Source organism: Oncorhynchus keta, chromosome 27 (assembly GCF_023373465.1).
Source record: "Oncorhynchus keta strain PuntledgeMale-10-30-2019 chromosome 27, Oket_V2, whole genome shotgun sequence".
Lineage (NCBI taxonomy): Eukaryota > Metazoa > Chordata > Actinopteri > Salmoniformes > Salmonidae > Oncorhynchus > Oncorhynchus keta.
In genome coordinates, this window is record NC_068447.1 from 46719270 (window position 1) to 46734008 (window position 14739).

General features: G+C 43.8%; 1 protein-coding gene across 1 annotated transcript; it reads left to right on the forward strand.

The window, feature by feature from the left end:
- The first annotated feature begins 10241 nt into the window (after positions 1-10241).
- nppal (natriuretic peptide A-like) lies at positions 10242-11347 on the forward strand. Its single transcript, XM_035738015.2, has 3 exons — positions 10242-10386; positions 10546-10858; positions 11023-11347. Exons 1-2 carry the CDS (start codon positions 10297-10299, stop codon positions 10849-10851), a joined length of 396 nt encoding a protein of 131 aa, XP_035593908.1. The 5' UTR covers positions 10242-10296; the 3' UTR covers positions 10852-10858; positions 11023-11347.
- The last annotated feature ends 3392 nt before the right edge of the window (positions 11348-14739 follow it).

The window sequence follows — 14739 nt, forward strand, 5'->3', positions numbered from 1 at the left end:
GTTGGCAGGAGCCACTCAATGTTAGTGGTGGCTGTTTAACAGTCTGATGGCCTTGAGATAGAAGCTGTTTTTCAGTCTCTCGGTCCCAGCTTTGATGCACCTGTACTGACCTCGCCTTCTGGATGATAGCGGGGTGAACAGGCAGTGGCTCGGGTGGTTGTTGTCCTTGATGATCTTTATGGCCTTCCTGTGACATCGGGTGGTGTAGGTGTCCTGGAGGGCAGGTAGTTTGCCCCCGGTGATGTGTTGTGCAGACCTCACTACCCTCTGGAGAGCCTTACGGTTGTGGGCGGAGCAGTTGCCGTACCAGGCGGTGATACAGCCCGACAGGATGCTCTCGATTGTGCATCTGTAGAAGTTTGTGAGTGCTTTTGGTGACAAGCCACATTTCTTCAGCCTCCTGAGGTTGAAGAGGCGCTGCTGCGCCTTCTTCACGATGCTGTCTGTGTGGGTGGACCAATTCAGTTTGTCTGTGATGTGTACACCAAGGAACTTAAAACTTACTACCCTCTCCACTACTGTTCCATCGATGTGGATAGGGGGGTGTTCCCTCTGCTGTTTCCTGAAGTCCACAATCATCTCCTTAGTTTTGTTGACGTTGAGTGTGAGGTTATTTTCCTGACACCACACTCCGAGGGCCCTCACCTCCTCCCTGTAGGCCGTCTCGTCGTTGTTGGTAATCAAGCCTACCACTGTTGTGTCGTCCGCAAAGTTGATGATTGAGTTTGAGACGTGCGTGGCCACGCAGTCGTGGGTGAACAGGGAGTACAGGAGAGGGCTCAGAACGCACCCTTGTAGGGCCCCAGTGTTGTGGATCAGCGGGGTGGAAATGTTGTTGCCTACCCTCACCACCTGGGGGCGGCCCGTCAGGAAGTCCAGTACCCAGTTGCACAGGGCGGGGTCGAGACCCAGGGTCTCGAGCTTGATGACGAGCTTGGAGGGCACTATGGTGTTAAATGCCGAGCTGTAGTCGATGAACAGCATTCTCACATAGGTATTCCTCTTGTCCAGATGGGTTAGGGCAGTGTGCAGTGTGGTTGAGATTGCATCGTCTGTGGACCTATTTGGGCGGTAAGCAAATTGGAGTGGGTCTAGGGTGTCAGGTAGGGTGGAGGTGATATGGTCCTTGACTAGTCTCTCAAAGCACTTCATGATGACGGAAGTGAGTGCTACGTGGCGGTAGTAGTTTAGCTCAGTTAACTTAGCTTTCTTGGGGACAGGAACAATGGTGGCCCTCTTGAAGCATGTGGGAACAACAGACTGGGATAGGGATTGATTGAATATGTCTGTAAACACACCAGCCAGCTGGTCTGCGCATGCTCTGAGGGCGCGGCTGGGGATGCCGTCTGGGCCTGCAGCCTTGCGAGGGTTGACACGTTTAAATGTTTTCCTCACGTCGGCTGCAGTGAAGGAGAGTTGCGGGCAGTGTCAGTGGCACTGTATTGTCCTCAAAGCGGGCAAAAAAGTTATTTAGTCTGCCTGGGAGCAAGACATCCTGGTCCGTGACGGTGCTGGTTTTCTTTTTGTAATCCGTGATTGACTGTAGACCCTGCCACATACCTCTTGTGTCTGAGCCATTGAATTGAGATTCTACTTTGTCTCTATACTGACGCTTAGCTTGTTTGATTGCCTTGCGGAGGGAATAGTTACACTGTTTGTATTCGGTCATGTTTCCAGTCACCTTGCCCTGATTAAAAGCAGTGGTTCGCGCTTTCAGTTTCACGCGAATGCTGCCATCAATCCACGGTTTCTGGTTTGAGAATGTTTTAATCGTTGCTATGGGAATGACATCTTCAACGCACGTTCTAATGAACTCGCACACCGAATCAGCGTATTCGTCAATGTTGTCGTCTGACGCAATACGGAACATATCCCAGTCCACGTGATGGAAGCAGTCTTGGAGTGTGGAATCAGATTGGTCGGACCAGCGTTGAACAGACCTCAGCGCGGGAGCTTCTTGTTTTAGTTTCTGTCTGTAGGCAGGGATCAACAAAATGGAGTCGTGGTCAGCTTTTCCGAAAGGAGGGCGGGGCAGGGCCTTATATGCGTCGCGGAAGTTGGAATAGCAATGATCCAAGGTTTTTCCAGCCCTGGTTGCGCAATCGATATGCTAATAAAATGTAGGGAGTTTTCAGATTAGACGTGTTAAAATCCCCAGCTACAATGAATGCAGCCTCCGGATATATGGATTCCAGTTTGCAAAGAGTCAAATAAAGTTTGTTCAGAGCCATCGATGTGTCTGCTTGGGGGGGAATATATACGGCTGTGATTATAATCGAAGAGAATTCCCTTGGTAGATAATGCGGTCTACATTTGATTGTGATGAATTCTAAATCATGTGAACAGAAGGACTTGAGTTCCTGTATGTTGTTGTGGCCACACCACGTCACGTTAACCATAAAGCATACGCCCCCGCCCCTCTTTTTACCAGAAAGATGTTTGTTTCTGTCGGCGCGATGTGTGGAGAAACCAGCTGGCTGCACCGTCACCGATAGCGTCTCTCCAGTGAGCCATGTTTCCGTGAAGCAAAGAACGTTACAGTTGAAAGGACCTTCAGGTCCACAAACTGCAATGGTTCAAACGGAGGGTTCACACAGAGCATCTGGAACCAAAGCCAGGTCGGTGCCATAGGCTTAGAGCCGACACACGGCTTTCAGGAACCGCACCATCAGAGGATGAGCCTCGATCTCTATACGACATGTCGAGATGGCTGACATATAAACCTTCCATGTGGAAAAAGAAAGGCTCTGCTCAGAAAGCTCTTGTAAAATGGACACCAAAGAACTCTGAAAAGGAGAAACTCCTTGAACCTTACAGTTGAGGTCGGAAGTTTACATACACCTTAGCCAAATACATGTAAACTCAGTTTTTCACAATTCCTGACATTTAATAGTAACATAAATTCCCTGTGTTAGGTCAGTTAGGATCACCACTTTATTTTGAGAATGTGAAATGTCAGAATAATAGTAGAGAGAATTATTTATCTCAGGTTTTATTTCTTTCATCACATTCCCAATAGGTCAGAAGTGACATTAACTCAATTAGTATTTGGTGGCATTGCCTTTAAATTGTTAAACATGGGTCAAAGGAATTTCAAAACCCACCACACCTTCTCCGCTATGCAATCTGGTTACAGATCGCTATCTTAATCGCCATCGATAAGAAACAATACTGTGCAGCCGTATTCATTGACCTTGCCAAGGCTTTCGACTCTGTCAGTCACCACATCCTCTTCGGCAGACTCGATAGCCTTGGTTTCTCAAATGATTGCCTCGCCTGGTTCACCAACTACTTCTCTGGTAGAGTTCAGTGTGTCAAATGGGAGGGCCTGTTGTCCGAGCCTCTGGCAGTCTCTATGGGGGTGCCACAGTGTTCAATTCTTGGACCGACTCTCTTCTCTGTATACATCAATGATGTCGCTCTTGCTGCTGGTGAGTCTCTGATCCACCTCTACGCAGACGACACCATTCTGTATACTTCTGGCCCTTCTTTGGACACTTTGTTACAACCCTCCAGAGGAGCTTCAATGCCATACAACTCTCCTTCCGTGGCCTCCAACTGCTCTTAAATACAAGTAAAACTAAATGCATGCTATTCAACCGATCGCTGCCTGCACCTGCCCACCTGTCTAGCACCACTACTCTGGACGGTTCTGACTTAGAATATGTGGACAACTATAAATACCTAGGTGTCTGGTTAGACTGTAAACTCTCCTTCCAGACTCACACAAACATCTCCAATCCAAAGTTAAATCTAGAATTGGCTTCCTATTTCGCAACAAAGCATCCTTCACTCATGCTGCCAAACATACCCACGTAAAACTGACCATCCTTACCGATCCTCGACTTCGGGCAATGTCATTTACAAAATAGCCTCCAAAACCCTACTGAATAAATTGGATGCAGTCTATCACAGTGCCAGCCGTTTTGTCCCCAAAGCCCCATATACTACCCACCACTGCGACCTGTACGCTCTCGTTGGCTGGCCCTCGCTTCATACTCGTCGCCAAACCCACTGGCTCCAGGTCATCTACAAGACCCTGCTTGGTAAAGTCCCCCCTTATCTCAGCTCGCTGGTCACCATAGCAGCACCCACCTGTAGCATGCGTTCCAGCAGGTATATCTCTCTGGTCACCCCAAAACCAATTCCTCCTTTGGCCGCCTCTCCTTCCAGTTCTCTGCTGGCAATGATTGGAACGAACTACAAAAATCTCAAAAACTGGAAACACTTATCTCCCTCACTAGCTTTAAGTACCAGCTGTCAGAGCAGCTCACAGATTACTGCACCTGTACATAGCCCATCTATAATTTAGCCCAAACAACTACCTCTTCCACTACTGTATTTATTTATTTATTTGTTTATTTATTTTGCTCCTTTGCACCCCATTATTTCTATTTCTACTTTGCACATTCTTCCACTGCAAATCTACCATTCCAGTGTTTTACTTGCTATATTGTATTTACTTCGCCACTATGGCCTTTTTTTGCCTTTACCTCCCTTATCTCACCTCATTTGCTCACATTGTATATAGACTTCTTTTTCTACTGTCTGTTTGTTTTACTCCATGTGTAACTCTGTGTTGTTGTATGTGTCAAACTGCTTTGCTTTATATTGGCCAGGTCGCAATTGTAAATGAGAATTTGCTCTCAGCTTGCCTACCTGGTTAAATAAATGTAAATAAAGCATTTTTTTTAATACATTTTTTTCCGGGTAGCCTTCCACAAGCTTCCCACAATAAGTTGGCCCATTCCTCCTTACAGGGCTGGTGTAACTGAGTCCGGTTTGTAGGCCTCCTTGCTAGCACATGCTTTTTCAGTTCTGCCCACAAATCTTTTAAAGGATTGAAGTCAGGGCTTTGTGATGGCCACTCTAATACCTTGACTTTGTTGTCCTTAAGCCATTTTGCCACAACTTTGGAAGTATGCTTGGGGTCATTGTCCATTTGGAAGACCCATTTGCGACCAAGCTTTAACTCCCTTACTGATGTCTTGAGATGTTGCCTCAATATTTCCACATAATTTCCCTTCCTCATGATGCCATCTATTTTGTGAAGTGCACCAGTCCCTCCTGCAGTAAAGCACCTCCACAACATGGTGCTGCCACCCCCACAACATGATGCTGCCACCCCAGTGCTTCACGGTTGGGATGGTGTTCTCCGGCTTGCAAGCATCCCCCTTACTCCTCCAAACATAACAATGGTCTTTATGGCCAAACAGTTCTATTTTTGTTTCATCAGACCAGAGGAAATTTCTCCAAATTGTACAATCTTTGTTCCCATGTGCAGTTGCAAACCGTAGTCTGAATTTTTTATTGCGGTTTTGGAGCAGCGGCTTCTTCCTTGCTGAGTGGCCTTTCAGGTTGTGTCTATATAGGACTCGTTTGACTGTGGTTATAGATCATTTTGCAACTGTTTCCTCCAGGATCTTCACAAGGTCCTTTGCCGTTTCTTCTGGGATCGATTTGCACTTTTCGCCCCAAAGTACGTTCCTCTCTAGGAGACGGAACGTGTTTCCTTCCTGAGCGTTATGATAGCGAAGTATAGCAGTTCCTTGCAGGTTTCCTTACAAGATCCACAGCAAGCACAGCTATCAATGCAGACAGTACTCTTTAGCAGTAACCGATATCCCATGGGAACATGAACTCGTTAATCTTTCCCAAGGCTTCACTAAGTCTTTCTTAACAAAATTATAACAACTCTCTTATAAAATAAAATTTAAAAAAATTAAAATTAAATTAAAATTAATTAATTAAAATTTAAAAATCCCTTCAAAACTCGGTATGTATGGGTTTTGTTCTATTTTTATTCTTCTTTTATAATTTTTCTTCACCAACAGTCATAATGTAACGTCCATGTCCCTAATCACAAGCTCCTGCCTTGGCAAATCACGCTGTTAAGAAACCGATGCCCTTTGCAACCACGTACCTATGTGAGAGTGGAACCTCAACCCTCACGAGCATGAAAACTAAATACAGGCACAGACTGTGTGTGGAACATGATTTAAGACTGAGACTCTCTCCAATACAACCCAACATTGCAGAGTTATGTGCATCCTTTCAAACACACCCTTCTCATTAAGCTCATCTGTGGTGAGTTATTCACAATTCTATATGTAAGATGGCTAAATAAAGAGCAAAATTATTGATTATTATTATATTATTATTTGTGCCCTGGTCCTATAAGAGCTCTTTGTCACTTCCCACGAACCGGGTTGTGACAAACACTCACACTCATTCTTATATTTAATAAATGTATTGTATAGTGTGTGTGTGTGTGTGGCAGGCTTACAATGATGGCAAAAAAAACCCGTAAGTTACAATTCGATGCACGCACAACATTCAACATTACTGTTAACCAGAGGCGCAACTTTGGTTTTAGAAGTGGGGGAGACATAATTATTATTATACATTTTTTATTCAGTCTGGTTAACACTCCAAACAGCCTACCCGCCTGCTCAGAGGCGTCCGAATGGTCCTAAAGAAAATCGTTTCCTACCAGCCCTGAGCATATCGGACTGCTTTTTTCCACTACATCACCGGATTCCTGCTGCAAGCTCTGGACCATTACACCAGATCTTCACAGCTAGCTAGTTGCTACCAAGTGGTTATAGTGGCTAACGCCCTTGTCCAGAAGCATGCACCAGTTAGCCTCGAGCTAGGCCCATCTCCCGGCTAACAAATAAAGTACACCAACAACAACATTTCTCTTGCCAATTGGCCTGGACCCTTTGTCGACGCGGAGCCCCGAGATCCATCACAACTGGTCTGTTGGTCTGCTGTCATAACTCGGCCGGTGTGCTCTCAACCGGCCTCTGCGTCGTGGATCTTTGGTGATGATCCATCTGCTAGCTCCGGCATGCCAGCTCCCTGAACGCCGTGTCTCCCGCTCGCTCAACGTTGTAATCGACTACCAAACGGTTCCCTGTTTCATCTATTGCTGCTATGATCACTCTGCTACACAGCCGATGCCTGCTGGACTGTCCATTAACACTGTACTTCATTTTGTTTATTTGTCTGCGCCAGCCACAAACTCAGGCCATGTGTGTAGCTAACTGACCCTCTCTGCCCATTCATCGCCATATACCCGTTGCTGTTGTCCTAGCATTTTACCTGTTGTTATCTCACCAGTTGTTGTCTTAGCTCTCCCAATCAACACCTGTGATTGCTCATGCCTTTCTCTAATGTCAATATGCCTTGTATACTGTTGTTTAGGGCAGCTCTCATTGTTTTATTTTACTACGTAGCCCCTAGTCCTGCTCAACATGCCTCAGATAGCTCCTGTGTCCCACCCCCCACACATGCGGAGACCGCACCCAGCTTAACTGGCGCCTCCTGAGATGCAACCTCTCTCATCATCACTCAATGCCTAGGTTTACCCCCACAGTACTCGCACCCTACCGTACCCTTGACTGTACACCATGCCCTGAATCTATCCTACCATACACAGAAATCTGCTCCTTTTATTCTCTGTTCCCAATGCACTAGACGACCAGTTCTTATAGCCTTTAGCAGTATCCTCATCCTACTCCTCTTCGGTTCTTCGGTTCCTCGGGTGATGTAGAGGTTAACCATCCCCAATTACAACATTTTCCGGTCAAGACAGAACTGCTAAAGGGGGCGGAATTGCAATCTACTGTAGAGATATACTATCCAGGTCTATGTCCAAACAGTTCGAGCTTCCACTTTTACAGATCCATCTCTCCAGAAATAAGTCCCTCACTGTTGCCGCTTGTTATAGACCTCCCTCAGCTCCTAGCTGTGCTCTGGACACCATATGTGAATTGATTGCCCCCCATCTATCATCAGAGTTCATACTGCTAGGTGACCTAAACTGGGATATGCTTAACACCCCGGCCGTCCCACAATCTAAGCTAGTTGCCCTTAATCTCACACAAATTATTAAGGAACCTACCAGGTACAACCCCACATCCGTAAACATGGGCACCCTCATAGATATCATCCTGACCAATTTGGCCTATAAATACACCTCTGCTGTTTTCAACCAGGATCTCAGCGATCACTGCCTCATTGCCTGTGTCCGTTATGGGTCCGCAGTCAAACGACCACCCCTCATCACTGTCAAACGCTCCCTAAAACACTTCTGCGAACAGGCCTTTCTAATTGACCTGGCCAGGGTATCCTGGAAGGATATTGACCTCATCCCATCAGTAGAGGATTCCTGGTTGTTCTTTAAAAGTGCTTTCCTCGCCATCTTAAATAAGCATGTCCCTTGCAAACAATGTAGAACTAAGAACAGATACATCCTTTGGTTCACTCAAGACTTGACTGCCCTTGACCAGCACAAAAACACATTGTGGCGTACTACACTAGCTTCGAATAGTCCCCGCGATGTGCAACTTTTCAGGAAAGTCAGGAACCAATACACACAGTCAGTTAGGTAAGCAAAGGCTAGCTTTTTCATGCGAAATGTGCCTCCTGCAGCACTAATTCCAAAACGTTTTGGGACACAGTGAAGGCCATGGAGAATAAGAGTACCTCCTCCCAACTAACCACTGCACTGAGACTAGGAAACACTGTCACCACTGACAAATCCACGATAATTGAGAATTTCAATAAGCATTTCTCTATGGCTGGCCATGCTTTCCACCTGGCTACCCCAACCCTGGCCAACAGCTCTGCACCCCCCGCAGCAACTGGCCCAAGCCCCCCCCCTCCCCCCACTTCTCCACAGCTGATGTTCTGAAAGAGCTGCAAAATCTGGATCCCTGAAGATCAACTGGGCTAGACAATCTGGACCCTCTCTTCCGCAATTGTTGATTACAAATACAAATACAAATAAAAAGTCCTCAGAAACATGCATCTTCTCCCTTCGGACAACAATAGCACTCTGACCTGAGTGGGCAGGTGCAGTGTCCAGATGCGCATTTCTGATTGGTTGGGAATGGCAGGGCTATGATGGGTGAGGGATAATTTAGGTGGGCTGAGCAGCCAAACTAATGAGACTTAAGGGAAACTGAAGAGACTGTGAGGGAACGTTGGGTAGAGAAGAGAACATACTTTTTTTTTTTTTTTACAGGTATTATGACTCATACTGTGGTACTCTATATGAGAGCCATCTGGCGATCTCAATACATGTTCATAATTTCAAGGTACAGTATTTTATGTAGACTTCTCCACAGTAAAAAAAAAACATGTTTTTAAGATTTCTTGATTGATATTGGTTGGATAAATAGAAGAATGTTTGTGACAAAGAGAGTGAGACAAACAAAAACTCTTACTGAGTATCTATTTATGGCTATAATGAGTACAGGTGTGAAGAGGAGAGGAAAAGAAGAGATAAAAAGAGTAGAGTAGAGAATACAAAAATAAGAGAAAAGGGGAGGATATCATCACTGCATCTTCCTTGACAGGGATCCAGAGTGAGTTAGATAGATGCAACAAGCCAGCAGTAACTAGTGTCAATCGATATGCTTCATTACAAATATTTCAGAACAACTTGTGCAAGGATGTAAACCATTCAAACCTGTGGATGAGATGACTAAACTCATCAAAATAATTGTAATAGAGTTTTGGGAACTCTCAATGCCGAATAGGAAAATATTATATACGCAAATCTATTGTCTCTGAGCAGGTCTTGGATATTACTTTTTCTTTTCTATTAAAGGTTAAAAAAAAAGAGACTGAAAAAAGACACTGTGATAAGTTGTTCTTCATTCAAATGTAATGTATGTTTCATCAGACATCCACTTCACTTGAAATTAATTGAATAATATGGGAAGAGAAACGTTTTTATTCAAGGTCATATAAAACTATCAACAAGTTTATCTTGATTGATTGTTTGTAATTGTTCGCTCCACTTCACTGCATGTGGACTTCATAGTCTGCCTGTCTGCCTGCCTGCTTGCATGCCTGTATGTCTGTGTGTCTGTGTCTGTGTGTCTGTGTGTCTATATGCCTCGTGACAGCATCACAAAACAGCATCATCTCAAATGAACTTCAGAGACCTGTCCACCTGAAACGTTTAGCTTGAAGTATGGCCACCTTTCTGTCTCTCATGGTATGGAGATATGGGTAATTAGGTAGAGCCCTCTTAGTGTTACAGTTTTAAGCCTATTATGTCAATTGAGGTAAAGCTTCCAGTTAAATGAATTACACCCCCACGGCATTGTCGCACCTCTCTAGATTAGTCACGGACCACGGTTAATGTTTTCTTGGGCCTCCGTAACGAAACGCCACAGATATAAATGCGCACCTGGTGACGTCTTGATGCCAAAGGAGAACAGGCAAGGGGAACGAGTTGGTCTACCTACGGAGCAAAGGGGCGAAGACGACCTACAAATGAAAATGATTTCAAATATCACATTTGGCTGTTTATCCGCGCTTGTACTTATGAACTTGGTAGGAGCCAACCCCGTGTCCAACCTGCAGGTAAGCTGGTCCATCATGCGCAAAACTTTCGATCATTACATTTTTGCAGTTCTTATTCCACCAATTCCCATAGATATGTTTATTGTATTTGATGGAAGACTGTTTAAAGTGGCTTTAAGTGACATTGCAACGAATGATTCCATGTTTTCTCTCAATTAGAGGGTGATACGGCTTCTGGAGGAGGAAAGAAATGTACCATATAACGTGTCGGAGGAGAGGGAGGTGGATGGGAAAGAGTTGGATACAGAGAAGGCAGCCTTCACCGCGGGAGTGGTGCGTCCTTGGGACTCCGAAGACTCAAGGAATTCCGCGCTGGCGGGAAAGGAGAATGCAATTGCGCGTCTTCTCAATTACATTCTGAAGACCTCCAAGCACCCGTGGAGCCGGTTCAAGAAGGGTGGAATGAGAAGCTGCTTCGGCGTCAGGCTAGAGAGAATTGGGTCATTCAGCGGGCTTGGATGCTAAAGGACAGGTACGGTTATATACTGCGTCAATCCAACCGATGGATTCTCCATTTAAATTGTAGGCTATGTTGGTGTTGAATTGATATTAACATCTCACTTGTTTGAAACATCAAATGAATACATGCAATATTGTTTCTCAAGACCGGCTCCATGTTTTGTGTTGTTTCTACAGGTGTTACTGGCTGTTGATCAGAGCCCAAGAAACTACCCTTACTTGAACTATTCGACAAGGATGAACCTCTTCAACTCAGAAAGTATTGACAGAGTTTACAATGGCGTTTGTGATGAGATGTATTTAAATATGTGGTTTGCATTTGGCATATTGAATTGTTCTTATTTTAAAACTGTACAGACGAATTTTAATTGTCAAATGAACATCAAACTCTTGATATAATATATTATTGTTGTAGGCTATGTATTTATCTAGGTCTATTTATTTTCTTGAGAAAAAAAATGTATACTAAGAGACTGCACGGTGAAATAAATATTTTGCATAATACGTTTCTGTCTCATTTTTACAATCTTTGTCTGTCGTAACCGAGACTTCGACACTTCACTTACTTCAGTGAGGAGAGTGTACGAGGGAGGGGGGTACAGCCGAAAAAGCGGCCCTTGACCATCCACGTGCATGCGCCTATCTTAATAGTCATATAGAACTAGTACAGAGTATCCACCACACCAGAACAGCTAACATGACCTTATTGGCAATAATGAATACATTTTATAACATCATCATCATTACTCCCAACATATATCATTTTTATTTAAAGGTGTTACACAGGATTTTGGGGAAAATGTCCATTGTAATTTCAGAAAATGTCCATAATATATCTGGCGTTAATAGTGGAATGATAGCGTTTGACAGTATTACTTACCCGCCAGTGTTGCGATTGGCTGTGATACTTGACCGTTGAATTCTCCCGGGAGAGCCACATCTGATGTCAAACTGGGAAAGCGGTACTGACTTTGTAGCTGTGTTATCTAGTGGAAATCGCTCACTTCCTGCTTGCAGAAATGTTCACTTAATTCCAGTTTATGTGAGAAAAGAAGCACAGCATCGGGTAGGGTTTCATCGTACCATATTTTCAAAAATAAAAACAAAAACATAGTTTTTACAACTGTTTTAAGTTGTTTGAAGCTGGTGTACCAAAACCCGAAAGTAACTTTTGTTTCGGTCCATCAGCTTCAAACAACTATAAAAACAATATTTTTGTTGGTGAAAATATATTTTACATGAGTTTGATGGTACAATAATTCCCTACATCAGTGGTTCCCAAACTTTTTATAGTCCTGTACCCCTTCAAACATTCAACCTCCAGCTGCATACCCCCTCTAGCACCAGGGTCATCACACTCTCAAAAAAATGTTTCCATCATTGTTGGCCTGCCACACACACACACTATATGATGCATTTCTTAAACGTAATTTTTGTCACAAACCAGCTCGTGAGAAGTGAGATAGAGCTCTTATAGGACAAGGGCACAAATAATAATATTATAATAATAATCCATAATTTTGCTCTTTATTTATCCATTTTACATATAAAACTTTATTTGTTCATCGGAAATTCTGAATAACTCACCACAAGTTAATGAGAAGGGTGTGCTTGAAAGGATGCACATAACTCTGCAATGTTGGGTTGTATTGGAGAGAGTCTCAGTCTTAAATCATTTTCCACACACAGTTTGTGCCTGAATTTAGTATTCATGCTAGTGAGGGCCGTGAATCCGCTCTCACATAGGTACGTGTTGCAAAGGTCTTAACAGCGCGATTTGCCAAGGCAAGATACTCTGAGAAATCTGTCAGTAGCTTCTGATTAAATTCCGTTTCCAAAGAACTGCTTGTTGCAACTTTGATTAAAATCTCTTGTTCAGATATCGGTAAGTGGACTGGAGGCAGGGATTGAAAGGGATAACAAATCCAGTTGTTTGTGTCATCCGTTTCGGGAAAGTACCTGCGTAATTGCGACACCGGGATGCTGGTGTCTTAATCTTTTCTTTTTATTGGCCAGTCTGAGATATGGCTTTTTCTTTGCAACTCTGCCTAGAAAGCCAGCATCCCGGAGTCGCCTCTTCACTGTTGACGTTGAGACTGGTGTTTTGCAGGTACTATTTAATGAAGCTGCCATTTGAGGACTTGAGAGGTGTCTGTTTCTCAAACTAGACACTCTAATGTACTTGTTATCTTGCTCAGTTGTGCACCGGGGCCTCCCACTCCTCTTTCTATTCTGGCTAGAGCCAGATTGCTCTGTTCTGTGAAGGGTAGTACACAGCGTTGTACGAGATATTCAGTTTCTTGGCAATTTCTCTCATGGATTAGCCTTCATTTCTCAGAACAAGAATAGACTGATGAGTTTCAGAATGATTATTATTTCTGGCTATTTTGAGCCTATATTCAAACCAACAAATGCAGATACATATATTTTTTTAATTCGTTATTTTACCAGGTAGGTTGACTGAGAACACGTTCTCATTTACAGCAACAACCTGGGGAGAGGAAGGGGATGAATGAGTCAATTGTAAACTGGGGATTATTAGGTGACCATGATGGTTTGAAGGCTTGATTGGGAATTTAGCCAGGACACCGGGGTTAACACCCCTACTCTTACAATAAAGTGCCATGGGATGTTTAATGACCTCAGAGAGTCAGGACACCCGTCTCATCTGAAAGACAGCACCCTACACAGGGTAGTGTCTCCAATCACTGCCCTGGGGCATTAGGATATTTTTTTAGACCAGAGGAAAGAGTGCCTCCCACTGGCCCTCCAACACCACTTCCAGCAGCATCTGGTCTCCCATCCAGAGATTGACCAGGACCAACCCTGCTCAGCTTCAGAAGCAAGCCAGCAGTGGTATGCAGGGTGGTATGCTGCTGGTGAATGCTGCTGATGATACAGATACTCAACTAGTCTAATGGACAGTTTTTTTTTGCTTCTTTAAACTGAACAGTTTTCAGCTGTGCTAACAATTGCAAAAGGGTTTTCTAATGATCAATTAGCCTTTTAAAATTACAAACTTGTATTAGCTAACACAATGTGCCATTGGAACACAGGAGTGATGGTTGCTGATAATGGGCCTCTGTAGCCTTTTTAGATATTCCATAAAAAATCTGCCCTTTCCAGCTACAATAGTTATTTACAACATTAACAATGTCTACACTGTATTTCTGATCAATTTGATGTTATTTTAATGGACAAAAAATGTGCTTTTCTTTCAAAAACAAGGACATTTCTATGTGACCCCAAACTTTTGAACAGTAGTGTAAGTGAACCCTAAATCAATGTAGTTCTCATCATATTTGCGCCTCTTTGGTCCAACGTATCTGTCTGTCGTTCGGTGCTTTCCCGGGTTAGGGGCAGTAGCTCTTCGGCTGCATCAGATTCACAACTGTCTGTGTCCATGCTAGCTGGGCTAACAACAAATGTAGAATTACTGATGCTAGCATTGGATGTGGCCGTGGAAGCAGAACAACATCTGTCGTCGACAGGTGCAGGTGTAGTACTGCTGGTAGTAGCAGTACTACCAGTAAAGTTGGTATGTGTCTCTATGGACGCGGTCCTTACTTTTTTAACCATTTATCCATTCTCGAGCAAATGGAATAAACAGCAGCTACGTTTGGCAACATACAGACCGTTAGTGGAAATCCCATGAGAGAGTAATGTGATTGGATGTTAATTATTTGACTAGACTAACTGTATTTGACATTGTGTTGTTATTTCGCTGAACACTAGACAGTTTAATTTGATTTTTTGGCAGTGAAACGAGGCTACTCAGGTGACAAAAAAAACTCACCTAAATGTTTATGGAAAATATAAATGGACTGTAATTTTTAAAATGTTTTTATTTTCTATGTCAATCACATTTTTCTTTAGCGGCATTGCGTGTACCCC

What these genes read in the sequence shown, in the direction of transcription:
- nppal (XM_035738015.2), top strand. Translation starts at nt 10,297, where the DNA reads ATGAAAATGATTTCAAATATCACATTTGGCTGTTTATCCGCGCTTGTA. An exon ending in ACCCCGTGTCCAACCTGCAG is followed by an intron (nt 10,387 to 10,545) that starts GTAAGCTGGTCC and finishes TCTCTCAATTAG; the next exon opens with AGGGTGATACGGCTTCTGGA.